Source organism: Peromyscus leucopus, chromosome 23 (genome assembly GCF_004664715.2).
Source record: "Peromyscus leucopus breed LL Stock chromosome 23, UCI_PerLeu_2.1, whole genome shotgun sequence".
Classification (NCBI taxonomy): domain Eukaryota; kingdom Metazoa; phylum Chordata; class Mammalia; order Rodentia; family Cricetidae; genus Peromyscus; species Peromyscus leucopus.
In genome coordinates, this window is record NC_051082.1 from 45662042 (window position 1) to 45687459 (window position 25418).

The window sequence follows — 25418 nt, forward strand, 5'->3', positions numbered from 1 at the left end:
AGGAGCTCACAGACTCTGGACCAACAGCTAGGGAGCCTTCCTGGGACTGACCTAGACCCTCTACATATGTGTGACAGTTGTGTAGCTTGATCTACTTGTGGGACTCCTAAGTGGTGGGAGCAGGGCCTGTCCCTAACGCTTGGACTGGTTCCCAGGAACCTATTCCTCATACTGGGTTGCCTCGCCCAGCCTTAGTACAAGGGAAGGATCCTACCTAAACTTGACATGCCATGCCTTGTTGACACCCATGGGAGACTTGCCCCTTTCTGAATAGAAACAGAGGAGGAGTGGATGGGGGGAGTGCAGGGGGAGGTAGGGGAGGGGATGGGAGGAGAGAAGTGAGGGGAACTATAGCCAGGATGTAAAATAAATGAATACAGTTAATTAATAGAAAAAAAAAACAAACCAATATATAGGGCTGGAGAGATGGCTCAGAGGTTAAGAGCATTGGCTGCTACATGGGTCCCAAGTTCAGTTCCCAGCAACCACATGGTTGCTCACAACCATCTCTAATGAGATCTGGTGCCCTCTTCTGGCCTATAGGCATACATGCAGGCAGAACTCTGCATACATAGTAAATATTTTTAAAAAATAGTATAGTATAATATAGTATAGTATACAAAAATATCCTAGTACCAGTGCTGTGGCTCAGTGGTAAAGACTCTGTCCCCAAGCCTGATGACAGAAGTGTGATCCCTGGATCCCACATAGTAGTAAGAGAACTGACTCTCACAAGTTGTGAGATATATTTACATACAATAAGTTGTGGCATATATTTACATACAATAAGTGAAGGCAATTGTAAAATACCCTCATGAGAAACGATACTGTACATACTGAATATACACAATGAAAAATTTAAAATAACTTTAAAGGATCCTAATCTCTGATGGTTCATATTGTTACCTTAATGGGACCTAGGGTCACCTAGGATAAACCTCTAGGTGTGTCTATGGGATATTATTTTTTTCTTTACATTTTATACGTGGGCTGTGCATGTATGTGTCTGTGCAAACACGTGGAGGCCTGAAGTAAATGTAAGGAGTCAGCCCCCACAACTCTTCCAACCTATTCACTGAAGCAAGGTTTTTTAGTCAAGTTCGTGGCTAGCTAGCTCATTCACTCTGGGGATCCCAGGTCCACCTTCCAAGTCTGGAATTACAAGCAGCCTGCCACATCCAGCTGGCATTTCCATGAATGTCTGGGGATCCGAACTCCAGTTCTCCTGACTGCACAGCAAACACTAACCACTGAACCATCTCCTCAGCCCCCGTGAAAGAGGTTTTTTTAGATCAGGTCAACTGAGGTGGGAGGACTCCTTCTGAACTCAGGTAGCACTAGCCTATGGGCTGGGGTTCCAGTCCAAATAAAAAAGGAGACAGTGAGCTGAGCGCTAGCGTCCATCTCTCTGCTTCAGGAGGATGGGTGCAATGTGAGCGGCCACCTCAGGCTCCTGCCACCATGCCAGACGGTACCCTCAAGCCATGACCAAATCTCTCCTGAAGTTGCTTTTGTTGGGTACTTGATCCTAACAAGAAAAGTGACGTGAAACCACACATAAGAAGTGAAAAGTGTTGAACATTTTATTAAGTTTTAAAAGCTTTACATGTGGTGAACAAAGTTTACATGGTGCTTCTCAAAGACGTCAGCCCTGCGTTGCTCGGTCATGGCGAAGCTGTGAGAGATCTCTCTCTCTCTTTTAAATGCTTCACGTATTCATACTCTCAGTCCAGGATTGGGAAAAATGTCACCATTTTCCTCCTTCAAGGAAGAACAGACGCTGTTACGCCTCAGGTCACCAGCATACTGTCACAGCACCTTTGACTCTAATGTCCCAGCTGGAATAGAATTGGTTCCAGTGAATTCTAGACCTTATCTCGAGTCACCTCGAGGCCCCTCACAGACACAAATCGTCCCAAATACTTCTTAGGATGGGCTTGGGGAGGGTGGGGAGCAGTTGTCGGGGAAGGGCTGTGGGGAACGGCAGTTCCAGGCCCCTGTGAGTCACCTAATGAGGACGCTGGGAACTGAACTCAGGTCCTCTGCAAGAGCGGTATGTGCTCCTAACCACTGAGTCACCTCGGCAGCCCTCGCCTTGTTTGAGATAAGATCTCAGTGGCCTGGGGCTCACTCATTAGACTAGGCTGGCTGGCTACCAAGCTCCAGACACCCCCTTGTCCTTGCTTCCCCAGCGCTGGGGTGACAAGTGCGTGCCGTCACGCCTGGCTTTTATGTGGGTGCTGGAGACTGAACTCAGGCCATCATGTCCCAAGGCACTTTATGACGGAACTATTTCACAGACATAAAAGATGGCAGGACACACGGACCTGGAATCCCAGCATTTGAGAGGGCTTAGGATAGGCACTAAACACAGCTGTGTGGTGGTAAAATACAGACAACAAAAGTCCATTTTTTTTTTTATTGGAGGTCTTGTTATGTAGCCCAGACTGGCCTCGAACTCTCAGCCCTCCTCATCCTAGGATTACAGACATACACCATGTCTGAATTTGCTTTTTTTCAGAGAGATTCTCATGTAACCTAGGCTGGCCTAAAATCCCGAGTGCTAGGATTACAGATGTGGACCCCATCACTGGGTTCAGCGTCTTTTTAACAATGAAAAATTTTATATTTGTGTGTGTGTGTGTGTGTGTGTGTGTGTGTGTGTGTGAGAGAGAGAGAGAGAGAGAGAGAGAGAGAGAGAGAGAGAGAGAGAGAGAGAGAGAGAGAGAGAATGCACATGTACACATTCCACAGCATGGGTGGAAGTTGGAGGACAGCTTGTGGGGTCGGCTCTTTCACTAAGTCGATCTTGGGGATTGAACTCAGATCATAGGTTCCGCAGCAAGCAACTTCACACACCCAGCCACTTGACCGGTTCCATCTTAAAGATTGTCAAGCGGAATTTGCTGCCATTGAGAATATGTGGGAAGTGGGCCCGTCACCTCCACCCATCTCCATCTTCCCAAACTGAAATGAAACTCTCTGACCTCATTTAACACTGACACATCTTCTACCCCACCCAACCCCCTGGGACCCGCCATTCTCTATTTTCTGTTGCTACGAGTTTGCTCACTCTCAGGCCGTCACAGGAGCGGAATCAAACAAGATTTGTCCTTCTGTAACTAAACTGGCTTTGTGTGTATACGCAGTATGTGTGTCTACATGTGTGCAAATGTTCACGTGCGCTTATGTTTACAGAGACTGAAAGGTGACTTCACGTGTCTTCCTCAATCACTCTCCACCTTAGCTTTTTGAGACAGTGTCTCTCATTGAATCTGGAACTATCTAGTCCTGATAGACTGGATGGCCTTCAGCCCATCTCTGCCTTCCAAATGATGGCTTTACAGGTAGACATGCCATGCCCAGCTTTTTACACGGAGGCTGGCCTGTAGCTCAGGCCCTCGTGTTGTCTGCCAAACACTTTACCAACCAACTCTATCTCCAAAGTCCCCATGGCCTTGAACTCACTATGCAGCCAAGGATAGCCTTGAACTCCCGACCCTCTTCTTGTCTTTACTTCCTGAGTACTGGGGTTACAGTCCAGGGTCATTGCCCCCAGATCACCTTATGTTATGTATATTTTACCACTCAACTGATCTTTATGAAAACTGTTATCTGATCCCCATTTCCCGAAGTGGTGGACAACTCAGATATTTTGTGGAATAACTCATCCCCAAACTATGTATTCCAGAAAAAGACAAAATGCAGTCGGTGGCAAAATGATTTTCCAAAAGCTGGGCCAGACTGCATTGTTTGCATTCTTAGCTAGAAAATCATCTTCAGTTCCCTGTCTCTTCCCTTCCCATCTCCATCCTCCCCCCCCACCCCCATCCCTGCTCCAACAAAAGTGGCAAGAAAGACAGTTTTAAACCAGAAACAAAGATAAACTCCCGTGGGTGTAGACTGGCTTTGTGTGCACTAGGGAGGCCAAAGGTTAGCCTAGTTGTCATTCCTTGAGAGCTGTCCAGGTTGTGTGCACGTGTGTGTGTGTGTGTGTGTGTGTGTGTGTGTGTGTGTGTGTGTGTAAGAGGAAGAGGAGCATATGTCCCACAACATACAAGAACAACTTTCAGGAACCATTTCTCTCCTTCTACTGTGTGAGTCCCAGGGATTGAATTTGAGTTGTCAAGCTGGACAGCAAGTGCCTTTACCTAGCTGTGCTGGACAGTTTTATGTCAGTTTGTCAAAGACTAGAATCATTTGAGAGGAGAGAACCTCAATTAAGAAAATGCCTCCAACTAGGCGGTGGTGGTGCATGCCTTTAATCCCAGCACTCAGGAAGCAGAGCCAGGTGGATCTCTGTATTTGAGGCCATCCTGGTCTACAGAACAAGTTCCAAGAAAACCAAGGCTACACAGAGAAATCCTGTCTTTTTTTAAAAAAAAAAAAAAAGGAAGGAAGGAAGGAAGGAAGGAGAGAGAGAGAAGAAGAGAAGAAGAAGAAGAAGAAGAAGAAGAAGAAGAAGAAGAAAAGAAGAGAAGAGAAGAGAAGAGAAAAGAAAAGAAAAGAAAAGAAAAAGGAAGAAAATGCTTCCATAAAATCAGCCTGTAGGCAAACCTATAGGGCATTTTCTTAATTGGTGATTAATGGGGAAGGGCCTGCCCGTTGTGAGTGGTGCCAACCCTGGGTTCTAGAAGAAAGCAGGCTGAGCAAGCCATAAAGAACAAGCCAGTAAGCAGCACCTCTCTATGGCCTCTGCAGCAGCCCCTGACTCTGGGTTCCTGCCCTGTGTGAGTTCCTGTCCTGGTTTTCTTCAGTGCTGAACAGTAAAGCGGAAGTGTAAGCCAAATAACCCTTTCTTCTCCAGCTTGTTTTTGGTCATGATGTTTCATTGTAGCAATAGAAACCCTAACATGACACTGATCCATCTTGCCACATGGTTTTGTTTTGTTTTGTTTTGTGAGACAGTATCTCTTGCTGGTTTGGAACTCTATTGGCTAGACTGGGATTATAAACATGGTTTAACATGCCTGGATTTTTTTTTTACATGGGTTCAACCTCAAGCCCTCACGCTTGCACAGCAAGCCCCCGGCCAGCTGAACCACCTCCTGGCTCACAGATAAGCTTCTTGACGCTCAAAGGCCACCTGCAGCGCAGGAACCAGGAAGGCAACCAGCTAAATTCATAAGAGCGCAGGGAGAGAAGTCAGCCTGAGTGATTGCCGGGTTCATAGCGATAGAACTGGAAGCATGGCCGTGTTACTCACCTCACCAAAGTGTTTCTCAATGATGTTCAGAGCACTCTGGCTAATGTGGCAATTCTGGTGGAGCTGTAAGGACTCAATTTTTTCAATGCCACCAACCTCTTCCATCAGGAGATACATCTTTTGCTTCTCATGCAGCCTATCAGCCCTCTGAGGATAGATGGGGACAGCAAAGAGACCCTCAGACCCAGAGTGTGCTGGGGGGGGAGTTTCACAGCTGGCCAGCCCTAAGAGAGCTTTCCTATGTGGAGACATACCTGTTCCAGCAGGGGTAGTCACAGACCCACTGGAAATGCCAAGATTTCCCTCCCATTTCATTGATTCATTTACTCAATCATGCATGCATGCATTTATTCACAAAATGATTCATAAATTCATTTGTTCACAAAGTTACCCATGAAGTCATTCATTCACAAAATCATCCATGAATCCATTCACTCACAAATACATTCATGAATTCACTTGTTCACACATTCATTCATTCATTCACTCACTCATTCACTTTTCTACTCAAAATATATTCAACATTAGAGAATACAAATGTAATAAATATAAAATTGCTTTTGTCCAAAGCACTAAAGAATTCAAAGTGAAAAACTATGAAAAATATTTAATAAAAACCAAGTGTAAACCAGGCAGTGGTGGCACATGCCTTTAATTAGAAGGCAGGTGAATCTCTGTGAAAGCCAAGGCTAGCCTGCTCTACAGAGGAAGTTCCAGGACAGATAGAGTTGTTTCATAGAGAAACCCTGTCTCAAAAACCAAAACCAAAACAAATAACAAAAAAAAGTCTAGATAAGCATTATAGGACTCTAGAAATTACTAAGATGGGGTTTCATGTAGCCCAGGCTAGCCTTGAACTTGGCTGGACATAGTAACCTCAACTCCTGATCCTCCTACCTCCACCTCCTGAGTGTGGTATGACAAGCACACCCAGCTCCGTTATGAACGGAATTCACCGTATCAGTCCATGATGTTCACACCTTCCCCTTTGTCCTTACTGTCCTGGGGAAATGATGTTATCCTGTCTGGGGACAGTAGTACCCACTAAGGATTTATGGTACTTCCCAAACCTGCCCTGTCCTCCTTCTATGACCCAATCCCCTGATGGCTCACTGGGATCTGTTTTAAAAGTCCGATATAGGGAGGCCAGAGAAACGGCTTGGTGGCTAAGAGTATTGACTGTTTTTCCAAAGGACATGGGTTCAGTGCCCAGTGCCCACAGAATGCCTCACAACTACCTGTAACTCCGGTTCCAGAGGGTCCCGTGCCCTCTTCCGGCCTCTGTAGGCTCTGTAGGCACGTGGTGCACAGATATACATGCAGGTAAAATATCCATTCACATAAAATAAAAATAAATCAATCTTTTAAAAAAAATCTGATACATGCATTCCTGTATTCTCGGCATTTCAGAGGCCTTGTGGTGCAGAAGGATTACCGTGAGTTCTATGTAAGCCTGCTTGGGCTACATAGGGAGACTCCCTTCTCAAAAGCAAAAATAAATAAATAAATAATAACCAAAAACTAGCTCAGGGCTAGAGAGATAGTTCAGTGATTAAGAGGACCTGAGTCCGGTTCCCGGCATCTACATCTGGAGACTCACAAGCACCTGTTGTGAGCCAGAACTCCAGCTCCAGGGAATCTGATGCCTCTGTTTACACCTGTTCTCATGGGCACATGTCCACAAACAGACAAACAGACACATATCCACACAATTCAAAATAAAAATAGATCTTTAAAAAAAAGTCCAGTAATTTTTGTTTTGTTTTGTTTTGTTTTGTTTTTTCTTTCAAGACAGTGCTTCTCTGTGTAGCCCTGGCTGGCCTCAATTTCACACTGATCAATCAGCCTGCCTCTGCCTTCAGAGTTCTGGGATTAAAGGCGTGTGCCCCAATGCCTGGCTCGACTTGTGGTTCGAACCCTCTGTAGGTTTCCCAGCCTCAGGCGGGATAAATCTGTATCTTCACCAGCCAGTCTCGTCTGCCCCCAAACCATGCCTTGGGTTCGCTCTCCCTCCATTTTCCAACCCTTTGCTCTTACTACGTCTCCCCCTCAATATTCCACAAGACTTATCTATACTCCGTTCTCTGGCTGGGCCGTTCCTCGGAGAATGTTTCCTTCCCCCGAGCATTTCACGTGTGACAGCAGCCACCCCCACCCGGAATGAGCAGTGACTCCCCAGCTGACTCCTTTACGGGAAACCTCTGCAGGGTCCTCTCTGTCACTCACACGCAAGCTCCACAGAACAAGGATTCCAACAGCTCTGTTCTGAACTCTTATCACAAAGTGCTCATTGGAGGCACCCACATAAACACTTCCTTCACAGACTGGGTAGCCCAGCAGGCTAGCCTCAAACATTCTACTTAGCCTAGGCTGCCCTCAAACTCATGACCTCCTTCCTCTGTCTCCAGAGTGCTAGGAGAACAGGTGTACACTGTGAAGCTTAGCTTGGAGTCCTTTTCTTGTGTGTGTGTGTGTGTGTGTGTGTGTGTGTGTGTGTGTGTGTTTTCTTTGTGTTATCCACAGAATGTAGGAAGAGTGGGAAGAATGAGAAGAGAATCCTACTTGGGATTCATTCATTCACTCACTCATTCACTCATTCATTCATAGTCAGGGTCTCACGTAACCCAGGCTGGCACTAACTGTATAGCTGAGGATGACCTTGAACTCCTGACCCTCCTATCTCTGCCTCCTGAGTGCTAGGATTATAGGCCTGTAGCAGCATGCCTGGGGCTATGTGGTGCTGGTGATGGGACCCAGGCCTTCACACATGCTAGGGAGGCATGCTACCAAACGAGTTACATTCCAGCCCCACCCCCTTATGTTACTTTTCTTAAACTTTTTTACATTCACACTCTCTTTCTCTCACCCCACCCCCACCCCTTGTGCATGCGTCAACACATGCACCACTGCATGTGAGTGGAGGTCAGACCACAACTTGGAGAAAAGTCAGTTCTCTCCCACTGGCACATGGGTCCCGGGGATTGAATTCAGGTGGTCAGCACGCTTACCCACTGAGCTCCCCCCAGCCCCAAGCAACCCCACCACCTTATTTCTAAGAAGCGTGCTCACGGCCTTCAGTTGGAGGCTGCCTGTTCAGAACGGCTCACCTGGAAGAAGAAAGAAATAATGTCCAGGATGATGGCGACGATCTTCATGTCTGGAGCGGTGAGCAGGTTCAGCAGCGGCCCCAGGACTCCTGAGTGGAAAAGCATGGTCAACTGGCTCTGGGAGGCCCCTGTTGCGAAGTTAGCCACGGTCCACACGGCTTCTTTCTGCACTCTGAATTCTGCCTGCGAAGACAGAGGCTAACATTCTCTACGGCACCCAAAGGCCATCATAAAGTGATGCTGACTTGATTCACTTTGTTGTCGTTGTGTTTTACACATTTTGGGGACAGGTTCTTGTGTAGCCCAGACTGGCCCCCAACTTGCTATAGAGATGAGGAGGACCTTGGACATCTGACCCTCCTACCTTTACTTCCCGAATGCTATCCTTATGATGAGCATCACCATGCCTGGCAATCGGTCCCAAGGCTTTGTGTGTGGCAGGCAAGCACACTCTGCCAACTGACAGGTCTTAAATAAGACCTTCAGTCTTATTTAAGCTTTTAAAAATAGGTTTCACTATTTTTAAATAGGTAGCTCAGGCTACCCTGGAACTCACTATGTAGCTTAGGCTGGCCTTCAATTTGCAAGCCTCCTGTTGCAGTCTCCTGAACGTTAGGATTACAGGTGTGTGCCACCAGACCTGGCTCACTCCCTAGGTCAGACGGTAAGAGCTGAACTTACAAATGAAATCTGCATCCCCTGCCCTGACATCCTGCCTTCAATTCATCAGAATACAGCACCTGAACGGAGCCACCAAGTAAGCAGACTGACTCCCACGGGACATTTTTTTTTTCTTTCCTTTTCTTTAACAGGCTCTTATGGCTCAGACTGGCTTTACAAGCACAGTGTAGCCACCAGTGACCCTGAACTTCTGATTATCTCTCTCTTGTGGATGCTGGGGATTGAACTCAAGTCCTCATGCTGCAAAGCTGACACTTTACAGACCCTCCCCAGCGCCGCCACTTACGTTCTTTAGTAGGGTTACCAACGGAGGCAGCAGGTTATACATGATCAGCTGCTGGATGTGGTGTTTTGGTCCAGCGGCCACGTTGCTCATGGCCCAGGCAGCTTCCTTCTGGATAGAGGACTTGGGGTGTCTCAGAAGCTGGCCCAGTACCTTCAGCATGCCAGCGTCGATGGCCATCTGGGTCTGCTGTTCCGTCCCCGTGACAATGTTGCCCACAGTGCGGAGAGAAGGGGTCTGGAAGGACCAGGAAAGGTGTCGGAGTCTTGCCAATGGGTCACTTTACGGGTGAGTCACACACCGAGTGCTGGGCCCAGAAATGGCTGGAAGTTTGCGGTGTTTTCGTGGGTCAGGATAGCCACAGCTGCCTTTACATAGTTTCAAGTACTTGTTAGCTCCCCCAAAGCTCTGAGGCAAGGTGGGTAGGAAAGGGACACATCGGAAAATGATGCTATACGGGGGCTTGGGGATGTAGCTGGTGGCAGAGTACTTGCTGGCATGTGCTGTGTAGCTCTGTGTAGTATGGCGCCACACACCTGTAATCCCTGCACCTGGGAGCTGGAGTCAGGAGGTCCCAGAGCTCAAGGTCTTTCTTGGCTGTATAATGAAGTTAATAAGGCTAGCCTGGACTACAGGAGACTCTGTTTAAAAGGAAAAAGAAAACATTCTGCTGTCCTGTTTTTGTTTAGGGGTTTTGTGACAGGGTCTCTCATGTAAGTTCAAGTTGTCTCGAATTCATTCTGTAGCCAAGGACACTGAGCTTGTGATCCTGCCCCTTTTTTTTTTTTTTTTTTTTTTTTTGAGACAAGGTCTCACCCCACACTGGTCTCAAACTCAGTATGGAGCTGAGGATGACCTTGAACTCCCTGATCCTCCTGCCTCTACCCCGAGTGCAGGGATTATAGGTGTGCTCCACCACATCCACAGTACTGAGGATGGAACCCAGGGCTTCCCGAGTGCTGGGTGCTCACTTATCAACTGAGCATCATCCCTAGCCCTGGCCTTGAACTCACAATCCTTTCTCAGCCTCTGCTAGGTTCACAGGTGTGCACTGCATGTCCACCTTCCTAAACTCTCAACTGGTGCCTTCGTATTCATGCTGGCTCCAGGCTTCTGCTGGACATTTAACTGGAGCCAATGAGCACCCAGTATCGCATGGTGACGCGTTCACCAGCCCCTTTAAGTAGCTCGGAGGGTCCCCAGCGTGGGTCTGTGATAGAGCATCTCAGGAGAGCGGATTGCAGGATGTATTTGGCTCTCTTTGTGCTGTGGTGGCAGCCCCCATGGAAGGCTACCAAGAGGGCTAGGTTTTCCTACGCTATCAGGCTAACCTGCCATCCCATGAGGGGTGGACTAGTTACTGCAGCCTTGTCCAGGTACGACCAGCTGGGCCTCAGCACTTCTATTAAAAGTTCATTTCTTGGGAAGGTGAGATGGCTCATGGGTAAAGGTGTCTGTAGTCTCAGGCCTGATGATCCAAGCTGGCTTCCCCGGGCCCACATGAAGGACAGAATGGCAATTGTCCTCTGCCCACTGCCCCCCACATGCATCATGGTAAATGCTATATCACCCCACACATAATAAATACATAAGTGCTTAAAGTTTTTGATTTTTTTTTTTTTTGAGACTGGGTCTCTTATGGAGCCCAGGCTAGCCTTATAGCTGCGATCTTTCTCTCAGCCTCCCAAGTGCAGTTACATGCATTCAACACTGGACCTGGCCACTTCTGCCCTGATGTTCTGCAGCCTCCCTGCCCCCCAAGCATTATCACCAAACCCACTTTGCATCATCTTGAAAATACTATGGTAATCTCAGCAAAGATGGCTACTAAAGATGTATGTGATACAATTAAAAAGATAGCGCCTGAGAGAGGTCAAGGTAGAATGGAGCCAGACACAGTGGCATGAGCTGGAGTCCCAGCACTGGACAGGTAGAGGCAGAGAGGATCCAGAGTCTGGGGTTCTCACCTAGAGACTGAGGCCCAGGCCAGCTTGGGCTACATAGGACTCTGTGTGTTGTAAAAACAAAAACAACAACAACAACAAAACACAGGCAGGGAGATCTGTGAGTTTGATGTCAAGGTCTACATAATAAAGTCTAGGCCAACCTGTGCTACAGAGTGAGACACTGTCTGTCCATCTCTGTGTGTCTATCTGTCTGTTTCTGTGTTTGTGTGTCTCTGTCCATTGTGTCTGTCCGTCTCTCTGCATATATGTTTGTCTGCCTTGCTGCATGTGTGTTTATCTGTCTGTGTGTGTGTATCTGTGTCTGTCTGTCTGTGTCTTTCTGTCTTTGCATGTGTGTATCTGTGTGTGTGTCTGTCTCTGGTCTCCCTCTATCTCTGGTCTCTCTCTCTCTCTATTGCTATGTGTGTGTGTGTGTGTGTGTGTGTGTGTGTGTCCGTCATCATTTATCATCTCTCGTCATCATCTATCTCTGTGGATTTCTCTGTCTGTCTGTGTCTCTCTCTGTCTCTGTCTCTCTATGTGCCTCTCTCTCTGTATGTCTCTCTCCCTGTATATGTGTGTCTCTGTGTGTGTCTCTCCCTCTGTGTGTATGTCTGTGTGTCTCTGTCTGTCTCTATATCTCTGTCTCTCTATCTGAGGGGGGCAGAGGGAAGATAGAGAGAGGGGGAGGAAGGAGATAGAGAGAGGGGGCACCTAATACAGAAGACCTGGGGTGGGAGATGAGAACCTGATACAGAAGACCTGGTGTGGGAAGTAGAAATGAGAACTGATACAGAAGACCTGGGGTGGGAGACAGAAATGAGAACCTGATACAGAAGACATGGGGTGGGAGATGGAGATGAGCACCTAACACGGTAAATCTGACTCATAGAATCTACTCTGTTTTTTGTTTTTTGAGACATGGTGTCACATAGTTCAGGCTAGCCTTGAACTCACTATGCAGCCAAGCTTGACCTTGAATTTCTCATTTTCCTACCTCCATCTCCCCAGTGCCAAGATCATAGGCATGTTCTACCAAGCCTAGTTTATATGGTGCTGGGGATGGAACCAGGGCCTTGTGCAGGCTGAGCAGGCACTCTGAAGCCGTGGCACCCACACACTCTAATCTGAAGCCTCTTGCAAAGACGGGCGAGACCCGGGGTGACATTTACCAAAATAATGAGTTCCGAGCTGGTCATGAGCTCTACGAGCCTGGGCAGGACCCCCATGGTCACCACACTTTGGATGCGCTCATTGTGGCCCTCGGTGAGGTAGGACAGGGCCCAGCAGGTGTCTGAAAGGATCTCGTTATCATGATGCTGCAGGAGCTGAGAGAGAGTGGGCAGCATCTGCATCACAGCCTGCTCGCAGGGGTACGGGTTCTTGTTTCGGCACAGATTAGACAAAGTCCATGTGATGTTCCGGAGAAACGTGATCTGTGACGGGGCGCAAAGGAGACAAAATGTAAATGGTGGCGTGCCCTTCCCATCCCTGATCGATACTATTGATTAGCACGGACCAAAGCTTTTGAGCATCAAAATGAACTCATTTCAGGCAGTGATCTGTGTCAGGAGCAAATACAATGAGTTTTATATTTAAATATTTAAATGTCACATGAAGGTTCCTTTGTATTCCTCACAATGCCTTTTCCCACTCTACTCAACGGATGACTCAGTTATTTTAAGATTTTATTTGTATTTATGTGTATAGCTGAGGGTCTGCGTTTGGATGTGTGCATGTGTGTACACATGTCCATGGAGGCCAGAAAAATGGAATGGATCCCCTGTCCCCTTGAGCTGGAGTTATAGACAGTTGCCATTTACCTCACAGGGGTGCTGGGAACTGAACTCAGGTCCTATGTAAGAGCAGCAGGTGCCCTTGACTGCTGAGCCATCTCACTGGTCCCCCAGCCTAATGGTTTGACAGTGTTACGATGGATGTAAGTGCATGTAAGCCTGCATCACGACACACCCATGGTGGTCAAGAAGGGAACCTCGCCGGGCCAGTGGTGGCGCACACCTTTAATCCCAGCACTTGGGAGGCAGAGGCAGGCGGATCTCTGTGAGTTCGAGGCCAGCCTGGTCTACAGAGCAAGATCCAGGAAAGGCGCAAAACTACACAGAGAAACCCTGTCTCAAAAAACAAAACAAAAAACAAAAAACAAAAAAAAGAAGAAGAAGAGGAGGAGGAGGAGGAGAACCTCACCTTCCATTTCCTCTTGTTTGAGACAGGGTCTCTGTGGTTCACTCTTTGGGTTTGTGTACACCAGGCTTGCTAGCCGGCCAACTTCCAGGGCTTCTCCCGTTCCCACCTCCCACTTCACTGTCTGAGTACTGGGATTACAGGCATGTGCTAGCGAACCTGGTGTTATGTGGGGGCTCAGGATTTGAACTCAGGTCCTCACCCTTGCACCGCCGAGCCATCTCTCCAGCTCCGTCTCTAGTCCTTTTAACTTTTTATTTTCAGACATGGTGCTGCTAAACTGCCCAAGCAGCCCTTGATCTTGAGATTTTCCTGCCTCGGCCTCCCAAATAACAGGGATCACAGACCTGCTCTGTTACCTCCAGCCACACCCATCTCCCTTCCCTTTTTTTTTTTTTCTTTGTTTCTTTTGAGACAAGGTTTCACCATAGAGCTCAGGCAGCTTCCGAACATCTTTAAATTACATTTGTGTTTGTGAGTGAGCGTGCTTGCGCCGTGCTGTCCCGTGGGAGTCCATTCTCCCCTTCCACCACGCGGGTTCTGAGGGTTGAATTCAGGTCCTCGGCCTTGGTGGCAAGCACCTTCACCCACCCAGCATTTTGTCAGCCCCGGCCTCAAACTCCTGACAGCCCCTCCGTCCTTAGCCTCCTGAGTGAGCCCCCATGCTCAGCCACATTTCTGATCTTGTTAAGAATATTCTTCAGCTCTGCCTCTGGGTCTCATCACTTTCTCTCCCGAATATTCTAACCCGAGACCCCCATGACCAGTGTGGAAACAGAACCCAAGACCATCAATCCCTCGGCATCCAATCTTCCCTTGACCACTCCAGCCACTACCCCACTCCCCTTGGTCAGAGCGGATGAGGCAGGGTCTCCCTCTGCAGCCCAGGCTGACCTTGAACTTGCAATCCTTCTGCCGCAGCTTCTTGAGGGCCTGAGATCACCTGTGTAGCATGGTCAGCCTCCTACCTGATGTCCAACATTTGAAGCCCAAGGGCCCGATCCCAGGCCTTCTTCCCACTCCAGGCCAGGGGTTGGCAATGTTTTCCATGAAGCGTCATACAATGACAGTTTTTAGCCTCTTGTCTCACATGGTTCTTTTGTGAGTATTCAAATGTGTCCTCTTGGGCTGGACATGTGACTTAGTTGGTAGAGTGCTTACCTAGCGCGCATGAAGCCCTGGGTCCCATCCTCAGTACCACATAAACCAGGTATGGTGGTGTACACCTGTAACCCTACCACTAGTAAGATGAGATAGAGACAGGGAGATCAGAAGTTCAAGGTCGTCCTTGACTACATAGCGAGTTTGAGGCCTGACATGAATATGTGAGACTGTCTCAAAAGAAAAAAAAATCAAGATGCTGCAAGACAGCTCAGCAGGTAAAGACACTTGTTACCAAGTGGGACAATCTGAGTTCAATCCCTTGGTCCCCACAGTGGAAGGAGAAAAATTGTACCCTACAAGTGCACACATGTATGTACACACACACATACACACACACACACACACACACACACACACACACACACAAATAAATAAACAAACAAATAAATGAAATGCAAGCAAGTAAATGAATGAATAAATAAATAAATAAATACACTCACTGGTATGTTTGTCGAAGAAAGATTGATCAGTCTCGGGACGGCATTGTTGGAAATTATATCGTCTCTGAATTCTGGGCCATCACCTACAAATGGAAGAGAGCATGAGATGAAAGATCTGGGCATACACCTTCGAGCCCAGCACTCAAGAAGCTGAGACAGGTTGATCTCTGTAAGTTCAAGGCCAGCCCAGTCTACATACAAGCTGAGTACAAGCCAGCCTGGGCTACATCTCAATCTACTCTCCACCAAGAGTGGACAAGGAGAAACCCAAATTGGGTATCTAACTTTTAAAGTTTATACTTAATGGGGCTGGAGAGATGGCTCAGTGGTGAACGGATATTGTTCTCATCATGTATCTGAGTTCGGTTCCCAACACCTCTGGCAAGCAGCTCACAACTGCCTATATCCAGTGAGATCTCTCTTCGGGCCTCAGTGGGCACCTGTATTCACATGCACACACCAATACACAGACACATATATACATATAAGAAAATCTTTTTAAAAATGTATGCCTAATCCAGTTCGACAGCTCTGCGGAAAAAGGCACTTGCAGCTAAGCCTGATGACCCGAGTTCAATTCCTGGGACCTGTATGGTGGAAGGGAGAACCAGATCTTGAAAGTAATCCTCTAAGACCACCACATGTGAGCTGTGGCATGTGTATAATCCCCACCCCCTACCTCAAATAAATGAGTAATTTTTTTAAAGTCTGTACAAAGAATGGGAGACTAAACTCAGTGTGGGATATTTGGCAAGTAGTTGGAATGGCTGTATACTGGATCCTGGGTTTCCTAGGTGGCCGGGGCGGAGTGGGGGGAGGTGTATGTGCCCAATGCCACAAGCAGGCACCGCACAGCTGCAGCTGGTCTAAGCAGAAGTCATGGACCAAGATGAAGACAGTGAGCTTTGCCTAGGAGGTCGGTTAATTGTAAACACTAGCTGCGCTTCATACCACGGCTCTCAGAAAGACCGACACTGGTAGAGGAAACTATTTTCCCAAAGAAGGTTGGCAAGGGGCATTCACTTCCAAATGCAATCTGGAACAAACTCTGGAGTCCATAGAGGGTGCAGATCAGCCATCACCAGTTTTGGCCTGTCTGCTAGTTTTTTTTTTTTTTTTTTGAGATGGGGTCTCATATGTTGTCCTGGCTGGCCTGAACACAGAGACTTACCTGCCTCTGCCTCCTGAGTGCTGGGCTGCAAGGCAAGTGATACCATGCCTACCCACTTATTTATTTTTAGACAGGGTCTCACTATGTAGTGCTGACTGGCCTCGAACTCACAGAGATTCACTTGTCCCTGTCTCCCAAGTGCTAGGATTAAAGATCTGCACCTTCATGTCTGGCCAGTTTTGGGTGGTTTTTTTTTTTTTTTTTTTTTTTTTTTTTTTTTTTTTTTTGCTTGTTTGTTTGGGGGGATTTTTGTTGTGTGTGGTGTTTTTTGTTTGTTTGTTTTTGCTTTGCTTTGTTTTTATGAGCTACTGTCTTGTTACGTATCTGGCACTGGCCCCAAACTCACGATGTAGTCTAGATTGGTCTTCGTCCCCTTATTGTCCTGCATCACCTTGCCTAGTCTTTAATATACCGACTATTTTTTTTAACACATGTGTATGTGTGTATGTGTGAGTGTGTGAGCATGCATGTGTGAGTATGTGTAAATGGGTATATGTGTGTGAGTATGTGTGTATGTGCGTGAGTGTGTATGTGAGTGTGCATTGTGTATATGTATGAGTGTGTGTGTGTGTGTGTGTGTGTGTGTGCACATGCACGCATGCACGCACGCGCGCATGCACATACCAGTGTACATGTGGAGGGGGAAAGGAGAATTTTTAGGAGTCAGTTCTGTCTTTTCATAATGTAGGTTCTGAGGCTAGAACTTAGGTCATCAGGCTTGGTGACAAGTGCCTTTTGTCCACTGAGTCATCTTACTGGTCCTTAATAAACCAACCTTCTCATTTTCAAATTTTTATTGTATGGGTGTGTTTTACCCGAAAGTATGTATATGTACCATGTCTTTGCTGGTACCTGAGGAGGCTAGAAGAAGGCATCAGATCTCTGGAACTGCAGTTACAGGTGACCCTGAGCTACCACATGGGTGCTGGGGACTGAGCCCGGGTCCTCTGCAAGAGCAGCCAGTGCTCTCAAACTACAGAACATTCTCCAGCCTGTGTGTTTTTCAAGACAGGGTCTACGTAGCACTGGCTGTCCTGGAACTTGCTATTTATCTCAGGCTGGCCTCAAATTCAGTGTGTAGCCAAGGGTGTCCTTGAATTCTGACTCTCCTGCCTCCACCTTCCAAGTGCTGGGATCAGAGATGTGCACCACCATGCCCAGTTTTATATAGTCTTGGGGATGAAACCCAGAGCCTCCTGCATCCTAAGCGAACACCAACCAAGCTACATATCCCCAGCCCTAGTGTGTGGCTCTGATGCCCCTCAGAAGTCTTGGTTTGTGCCATTAACAGGCAAAGCCTAAGTCACACCCAGTGCTCGGTCTTGTTGGTTTCCTGTTGACGCAACTGAAACAAACCCAACCACTGTCATTAGACACATGCCTTCCTGAAGCATTTCAAAGTGGTTGTTGTACTGGGTGGTGGTGCACACCTTTAATCCCAGCCCTTGGGAGGCAGAGGCAGGAGGATCTCTGAGTTCAAGGCCAGCCTGGTCTACAGAGCAAGTTCCAGGACAGCCAGGACTGAAAAAAAAAAAAAAATCAGAGTGATTGTTTTGTATTCTCTTGGCTACCTTAGCTAATTCAGGCTCTGAAGTCCCTGGAGACCTATGTGCTGACGCAGTGGGTTGCAGCTTCTCTGAACTAGAAAACTACTAATGCTTGGTTGGTTTTAACTTGTCAAAATCCCAAGGGACCCAATTGGCCCCCCACCCCTCCCACCCCAGTGACATTTCTATTCATTTCAGCCAGGAATCCAGGGGCTCCAACTTGTCAACAGTAACTCCCTTCCTTAGGTTTTCCCATACCATATAGGGCATAAAGCATTCACCTCCCAGACCACCCTGGGCCTTTCAGGGAAAATATCTCATTCCAAGCTAAGGAAACCCTGTCTCTCCATCTCTCTGCATGCATACCATCTCTATCTACACACACATCCTTAGTGATTTTTACAGGAGATACAGGCTTCTAGAGTCACTTGTCTCCTAAGTGCTGGGATCACAAGCTTGCATCACCATGTCTGGCTTTGCAGCTGTGTTGTGTAAACTGTGTGACATCTGTGTGATTGTGTGTATGTGCGTCTGTGTGAGCATGTGTATGTGCGTCTGTGTGAGCATGTGTATGTGCGTGTGAGCGTGTGTATGTGCGTCTGTGTGAGCATGCACTGGTGGAAGCCAGAGGTCGATGGTGAGTGTCTTAGTATCTTCCTTCATCACCTATTTTTCTGAAATGGGGTCTCTTACTGAGCCAGAGCTCACTGATTTATCTGGAATAGCAGGCAAGCAAACCCCAGGGATCAACTTGCCTCTACTGCTCTAGAGCTGGCATTACAAGCAAGCTAGGGACCAACCCTGGTCCTCATACTTGTCCTCCAGCCCTTATTATATGAGACAGGGTCTCACGGACCCCAGGCTGGCCTCAGACGATGACCTTGAACTCCTGATCCTTCTGCCTCCACCTCCCAAGTGTTAGGATTACAGCCATGCACCACTGCACGTGGCTCTGAGACTTCTCTTTGTTCCCAAAGCCATTGAGGCCCGAGGCTGTAGGACCTGGACTCAGAAGACATTTCAGGGCAGCTTCCCACGTTATATGTGCTGCGTCGTCTAATCCGCTTCCATTCTCAGCCTCTGACCTTGGTTCTGCCTTTTGAACCAGCTCCTTTACCAGCACAAGGTATTCATAATGGGGTGAGGATGGATGCCGAGACGTCAAGCGTAACAGAGAAGTCCACTCCCCAGCGTGTCCACGCCCCCCTCGCGCCTTAGCCCACTCAGGAAAGTGTCTTACCGGCTATGTTACCAAGGGCCCACACTGCCTGCTCACACACCGTCAGGTGCGGGGAAGACAAGAGTTCAATCAGGGGCTCGATGGCACCCGCCATCACAACAGCTCGGGTCTGCTCAGAGGTTCCTGAGGCAATGTTGGTGAGCGCCCACGCCGCCTCGAACTGCAGGTTGGGGAGAGGTGCCATCTTCAGGAACTCGACCAGCTTGGGAATGAGCCCTGCCTCGATAATCGATTTTAGAGGAGGGTTCCTCTCCTGAGATAGTAATTTCCTGTGCAGTGAGACAAGAGAGAGTGGGGAGAGTCACGGGGGATGTGTGGAGAAACTCCTTTTCGAGGTGCTCATAGCATTCTTTTTTTTTTTTTTTTTTTTTTTTTCGGTTTTTCGAGACAGGGTTTCTCTGTGTAGCTTTGCGCCTTTCCCAGAACTCACTTGGTAGCCCAGGCTGGCCTCGGCTCTTAGCATTAACTGTTTTTTTTTTTTTCAATACTGCAAGTTGAACCCATGACCACATACATGATAGGCAGGTGCTCTTCCATAAGCTACACCCCTATCCCCTCACTGGGGGATCCTAGGCAGGTGTTCTACCACTGAGCCACACCCCAGCCCCTCACTGGGGGATTGTAGGCAGGGGCTCTACCTTTAAACTAAAGCCCCAATCCTTAACCACCAAATAAGAGAGTTAACTGGGGCTATTGTGGATTCTGCCACACTTTGCAGCAGCCTTAAGGCAACATTTTGCCCTTCAGGTATTCTCTATGAGCTAAAAAATCCCTGCAGAGACCAATGTAAATCAAGCAATTCATCTCTGACAACACACTGCATTTCTTAAATTGCCCTCAAGGACGATGGAGCATAGTAATCGCCTCCTGCTTTTGGATGAAGTAGCCCTTTCCTGCATCATGTGGGCACTTTGCCAATGCCAGGAAACCCAACAGGCTACTGGAGCTCATTTATGGCTATAAAACCACAGATACCAGAGGTCTGCATGGTGATACCTGGCAGCCTGGGTGGCCAAGAAACACAGGACTGGATCCGAGCTATTCACGCCTTTGATTATGTCTTCCAGCGTGTAGCTGACCTGCCAGGAAAAAACAGTCAGGTCAGTCATTCAGCCTCCGTCATAGGAAAGCACAGGGCCAGTGAGAAAGCTCAGAGGGTAAGGCACTTGCTGCCAAGTCTGATGATGACCTGAGTTTGGTTCCCAGGATATACTAGGTGGAGAAAACAGACTCTCACCAATTGTCCTGACATCTGTGTGTGCACATGGCTACACACACACACACACACACACACACACACACACACACACACAGAGAGAGAGAGAGAGACAGAGAAGAGAGAGAGAGAGAGAGAAAATAAATAAATGCAACAAACAAATTGCAATCATAATAAAAATAAAGAGGAAAGCATAAGCATCACCTAGCTTAGTCATTCACCTGACTTGAACAGACATCCGTGGTACACCCGCATCTATACTAAGGCAGGGAAGAATATTTGCTGGTCTATAGGTAACAGGTCAAAGTAGGACACTCTCCATGCTTAGGACAAAGTGATCCTGGTACACTCAATATCTTTCTAAAAAAAGTGTGTGTGTGTGTGTGTGTGTGTGTGTGTGTGTGTGTGTGTGTGTGTACAGGCATGCATGCATGTGTCCACATAATAGCAGATGCCCACAGAGGCTAGAGGTGTCTGAGCCCCCAAAGGTGAAATTACTGCTGCCTGTAAGCTGCCTGACATGGGTACTGGGAACCAAACTTGGGTCTTCTGTAAAGTCAGCAAGTACTCTTAACTTTTGTGCCATTTCTTCACCCACCCAGCACTTTTTCTAAAAATTGTATTTGTATGTGTGCAGAAGGGGTTATTTTGATGTTATTTTGTGGGGAGGAGATGGCTGACAGCATCTGTGTACCCTGTGTACCGTGCACAGTGCTGTGGAGGCCAAAGGGAGCGTTGAATCCTCCAGGGTCTGGAGTTACAGATGCTTATGAACCTCCACGTGGGTGCTGGGATTAAACCTGGGTCCTCTGAGTAAACAGCCAGTGCTCTTAACCACTGAGCCACACACTCCAGCCCCTCAACTGGGGGAATTCTAGGTAGGTGTTCTACCACTGAGCCACACCCCAGCCCCTCACTGGGGGATTCTAGGCAGGTGCTCTACCACTGAGTCACATCCCCAGTCTTACTCCTTTCTTTGAGTTAAATAGCAAGCTCTGATTCTATTAAGCTTTCTATGCTAGAGATACTAGCCAAGGCTATATCCTGCACAGGATGGCCCTCAACACTGAGATCTAGCACACCTCTTTGGCTGATATTAGAGAAACCAAGTCATTGGAGGACTGTCTGATATTTCTTCTCTTTAAGGCCTGCTCATCTTTCTTGGCCTTTCGGAGTTGCAGGTTGGCAGCAATCCTCTCTTGTCGCCTCGCCTAATAAAGAAAACAAATAATTGGGCTTGTTATAGCCAGGTTGCTGGAGAACCAGGATGTTATCCCATTTGGGGTCTTTTAATTATTATGATTTTTAAAATATTTACAGGTGTTTTGCTTGCATGCATGTCCATGTACCATACTTGTGTGTGATTCCCACAGCAGCCAGAAGATGGCGCCAGATCTCCTCAAACTGGAGTTCCAGACCATTGTGAGCCACCATGTGGATGCTGGGAATTGAACCTGGGTCCACTTGAAGAGCAACGGTGCTCTTAACCATTCTGCCATCTCTCCAAGCCTCCTCTCTTGTCAGTTTAATTTCACTCATTGTTCTCTGTGTGTACACAGCATGTGTGTGGAGGTGAGAGGATGGCTCACAGGAGCTCTCTCCCTCCACTCCGTCCTGGGAGGCATGCGGGCAGAGTCATCTCACTGGCCATGGTTATTTTGTTTTGTTCTTGCTTTCAGAGGGGCTTCCTCTTCTACTCTGTAGCCCAGGCTGGTCTCAAACTTTAAAATCCTCCTGCCTCAGCTTCACCAGTATTGAGACGACAAGTGTGTGCCATTACACCCAGCTTAGGCCTCATCCATGAGGTATTTCAACTGTGGTCCTAGTTGTCCGTCCTCAGTTTATACTCACAGACACATCTTTGCCGCGGTACTTAAATTTTTTCAGCCTCTCTTCAGGAGCTTCTAAGGCAGGCATGTTGATTGAAGGAAAGAAAGCACCTATAAGGTAGGAAAATTACCAAAGAGATCATCATTGCCCAGTGTGCATGTCACTATGGCAAAGTCATCAGGTACTGTGGGACCAGAGAGCAGACTCAAGGAGCTGGCCACCACATCACCACACCATCAGTGTGGGGCATGTACTCTATCAACAGGCTGTGGTTACGATGGAACTCGGCAGGAACTAGTCCTGAGCTTAGTACAGAAAATCCTTACAATGCCTCGTAGGCTGGGATGTAGCTCAGTTGGGGAAGTGCTGGCCTAGCACACATAGCCCTGCTCTATCCCTAGTGATGTACAAACTGAATGTGGTGGTGCACACCTGTAATCACCACTGGGGGAATAAAAAGCATAAAATTGACAGTGCAGACTTTGAGACATGCTGGACGTGGCTCAGCAGTTAAGAGCACTGGCTGCACTAGGTTTGAGTCCCAGCACCCACATGGCCACTCAGAATCCTCTATAACTCCACTTCCAAGGAATCTGACCCTTTCTTCTGGCCTCCACAGGCACCGGGCACAGACATTCATGCATGCAAGACACCCATCCACACGAGATTCAAGAGAAAAGGACATACATTGACTCCCACCATCCCCACACCCCCTCCAAGCTCACCTTCGCTCTACAGGTTCCCAGCCCTGTTCACAGGCAGATCCTGGGCCAGTTAGTGGCTCAGTGGGTAAAGGCTGAGAACCTGCGTGATGGAACGACAGAAACCAATGCCTACAAGTTGTCCTCAGACCTCCAAACACTTGTGCACACACATAAATAAATGTAATAAAAATCACTTTAAAGCAGTGGTTCCCTGCCTTCCTAATGTTGTGACCCTTTAATGCAGTTCCTCATGTTGTGGTGACCCCCCCACCATAAAATTATTTTTGTTGCTACTTCATAACTGCAATTTTGCTATTGTTATGAATATAATGTAAACATCTGATATGCAGGATATCTGATGTGACCTCAAAGGGGTTTCAAACCACTAGTTGAGAACCAATGTTTTAAAAAGAAGAGCTTGGGCAGGGAAGCGGTGGCGCACGCCTTTAATCCCAGCACTCAGGAGGGGCAGAGGCAGGCAGATCTCTGAGTTTGAGGCCAGCCTGGTTTGCAAAGTGAGCTCCCGGACAGCCAGGGCTACACAGAGAAACTGTCTCAGAAGAAAAAGAAAGGAAGAAAGGAACAAAGGAAGGAAGTAGAAAACGAAAAAGATGGGGGTAAACAGTTGCTACCAAGTCAAACCTGACCACCTGAGTTTGATCCCCAGCACCCACGTAGTGGAAGATGAGAACCAACTCCTGTAGGTCATCTACCTTTGCATGTCTATCACACACACACACACACACACACACACACACACACACACACGTAAATCTTGGGCAGACACACTGATCTGTCACGGGTTCCCACTTCATCTGCACCTGGAACAGTGATGCTGAAACTGTTACCTCTACATCACTAACATCCACTTCCCTCCAAGTAGGATTTACACTGAAACCACGATTGGATCGGAGTGAGAAAGGCTTATTCCCTGTGAAGGGTGCCAGTGACTTTTGCCCTGAGGTATCTCCACCCACTTCCTGAGGACACTGGAACAGAGGCAGTTTAGGACAGTAGGCACTGGGAAACTGCCATGGGGCTCCACCACCATCCCTTAGCTCCCTTGTGAGGTTTCTTCCAACCAGACACAATGGCACGAGAGTTCCAGGCACCAAGTTCAACACCAGGGAAACACGCACACAGCTGTCCAGGCTGCCTGGGAACTCACAGTGGGCAGACAGGCAGGACCTCCACTTGGGTGATTAAGCCTCCTGGGGCTGTGGAAGACTGTTCTGGAGGGGACTGGTCAGGCCAACAAAACCACAGGTGATCTCGCTGAGAGCCAGGAGGAGAGCCTAGACACAGGTTACCAGAATTCTAGGCTGCTATTTGGAAGATTCTACTCAAAGCCGCCAGAAAATTTAGAACATCAGAACGAAAGCTAAAAATGCACTGGAAGTCAGGCCTGGTAGCCCAGGCCTCAAATCTCAGCATTCGGGAAGCTGAGGCAGGAGGATTGGGAGTATGAAGCTAGCCTGAGCTACCTAGGGAGACACTGCCTCAAAGAGGGGAAAATGCATAGAGCATAGCTAACTTGTTGAGCATAAGCCCTGCCCACCTTCAGCATGTCCTAAACATATTAGCCCATAACTGGGCAAACTTGACTAACACACACACAAAAGCCTATTTTATAATAACCCTGCCTGTACACAACAGCTTATATCTAAGCTTAGCAGAGTAGACATTTATCCATGTTGCTGCTTCCTCCTTAACTGTCATAAAGACAATGTCAGAGTCACTATGTCATAAGCCACAGCTAACTTCAACCAGGAGACGCAGCAACTTAGACCTTCTCAGGGTAGCCCCTTCTGTGGAGCCTTGGCAAGAGGGTCCTAAGAGCCCAGACAGTTGCATGGCCTACTATAGGAAGAAGAGTCAGTGCCCAGACAGAAGAGGCCAGGGGCTCCCCGACACCTACAAGCACAAGTATAAGCCCCCCATCTTCCGTACTCACCTACAGAGAGCTGCTGCTGTTAGTCCCAGGGTCAGCCTTAAATGCCCTCAGGAGTGAGCAGGTGTTTTGAAGCTGCTCATCCTTCCCCACAGACCTGTTTGCAACCAAAGTGATGGTCTCTGGGCCTCTGGGTACATATTGAGAACACATGGGGAGCTTTGGGCTCCAAGTGATCCAGGTCCAGAGAATGCTTGAGTTGCATGAGGGCGGGAAGCCTGGGTCTTGGTGATTCTCTTGTCCAGGTGAGTGCTGTGGAGGTGACGTGGACATTCAGAGTTGAAGGCCCTTGGATAAACTATTAAAGATGAAAAAACAGAACAAGGGGGCTGCAGAGATGGCTCAGCGGGTAAGAGCATCTGGCTGCTCTTCCAGAGTTCCTGAGTTCAATTCCCAGCAACCACATGGTGGCTCATCTATGATGAGATCTGATGCTCTCTTCTGGTCTGCAGGCATACATGCAGACAGAACCCTGTATACATAATAATTTTTTTTTTTTTCGAGACAGGGTTTCTCTGTGTAGCTTTGTGCCTTTCCTGGATCTCGCTCTGTAGACCAGGTTGGCCTCAAACTCACAAAGATCCGCCTGCCTCTGCTTCCTGAGTGCTGGGATTAAAGGTGTGTGCCACCATCACCCAGCTATTAAATAAACTTTTAAAAAAGAAAGAAAAAACAGAACAAAAGAGAGAGGAGGAAGAGGATATGGAGAGACAGACAGACAGACAGACAG

At 47.8% G+C, this 25418-nt stretch overlaps 1 protein-coding gene across 2 annotated transcripts; it reads right to left on the minus strand.

The window, feature by feature from the left end:
* Positions 1-1665: 1665 nt before the first annotated feature.
* Kpna7 (karyopherin subunit alpha 7) lies at positions 1666-22120 on the minus strand. Of its 2 annotated transcripts, XM_028890271.2 has the most exons (11): positions 22055-22120; positions 21286-21414; positions 19984-20066; positions 18978-19256; positions 16322-16374; positions 15030-15112; positions 12396-12659; positions 9281-9514; positions 8314-8496; positions 5207-5353; positions 1666-1761 (listed from the first exon to the last, which is right to left on the minus strand). In XM_028890271.2, the coding sequence occupies exons 1-11, from the start codon at positions 22118-22120 to the stop codon at positions 1717-1719; spliced, it is 1566 nt and encodes a 521-aa protein (XP_028746104.1). In that variant the 3' UTR covers positions 1666-1716. The 2 variants fall into 2 exon arrangements, with proteins under 2 accessions (XP_028746104.1, XP_028746105.1); XM_028890272.2 differs by lacking the exon at positions 16322-16374 and having other exon boundaries at positions 18988-19256.
* Positions 22121-25418: the final 3298 nt, after the last annotated feature.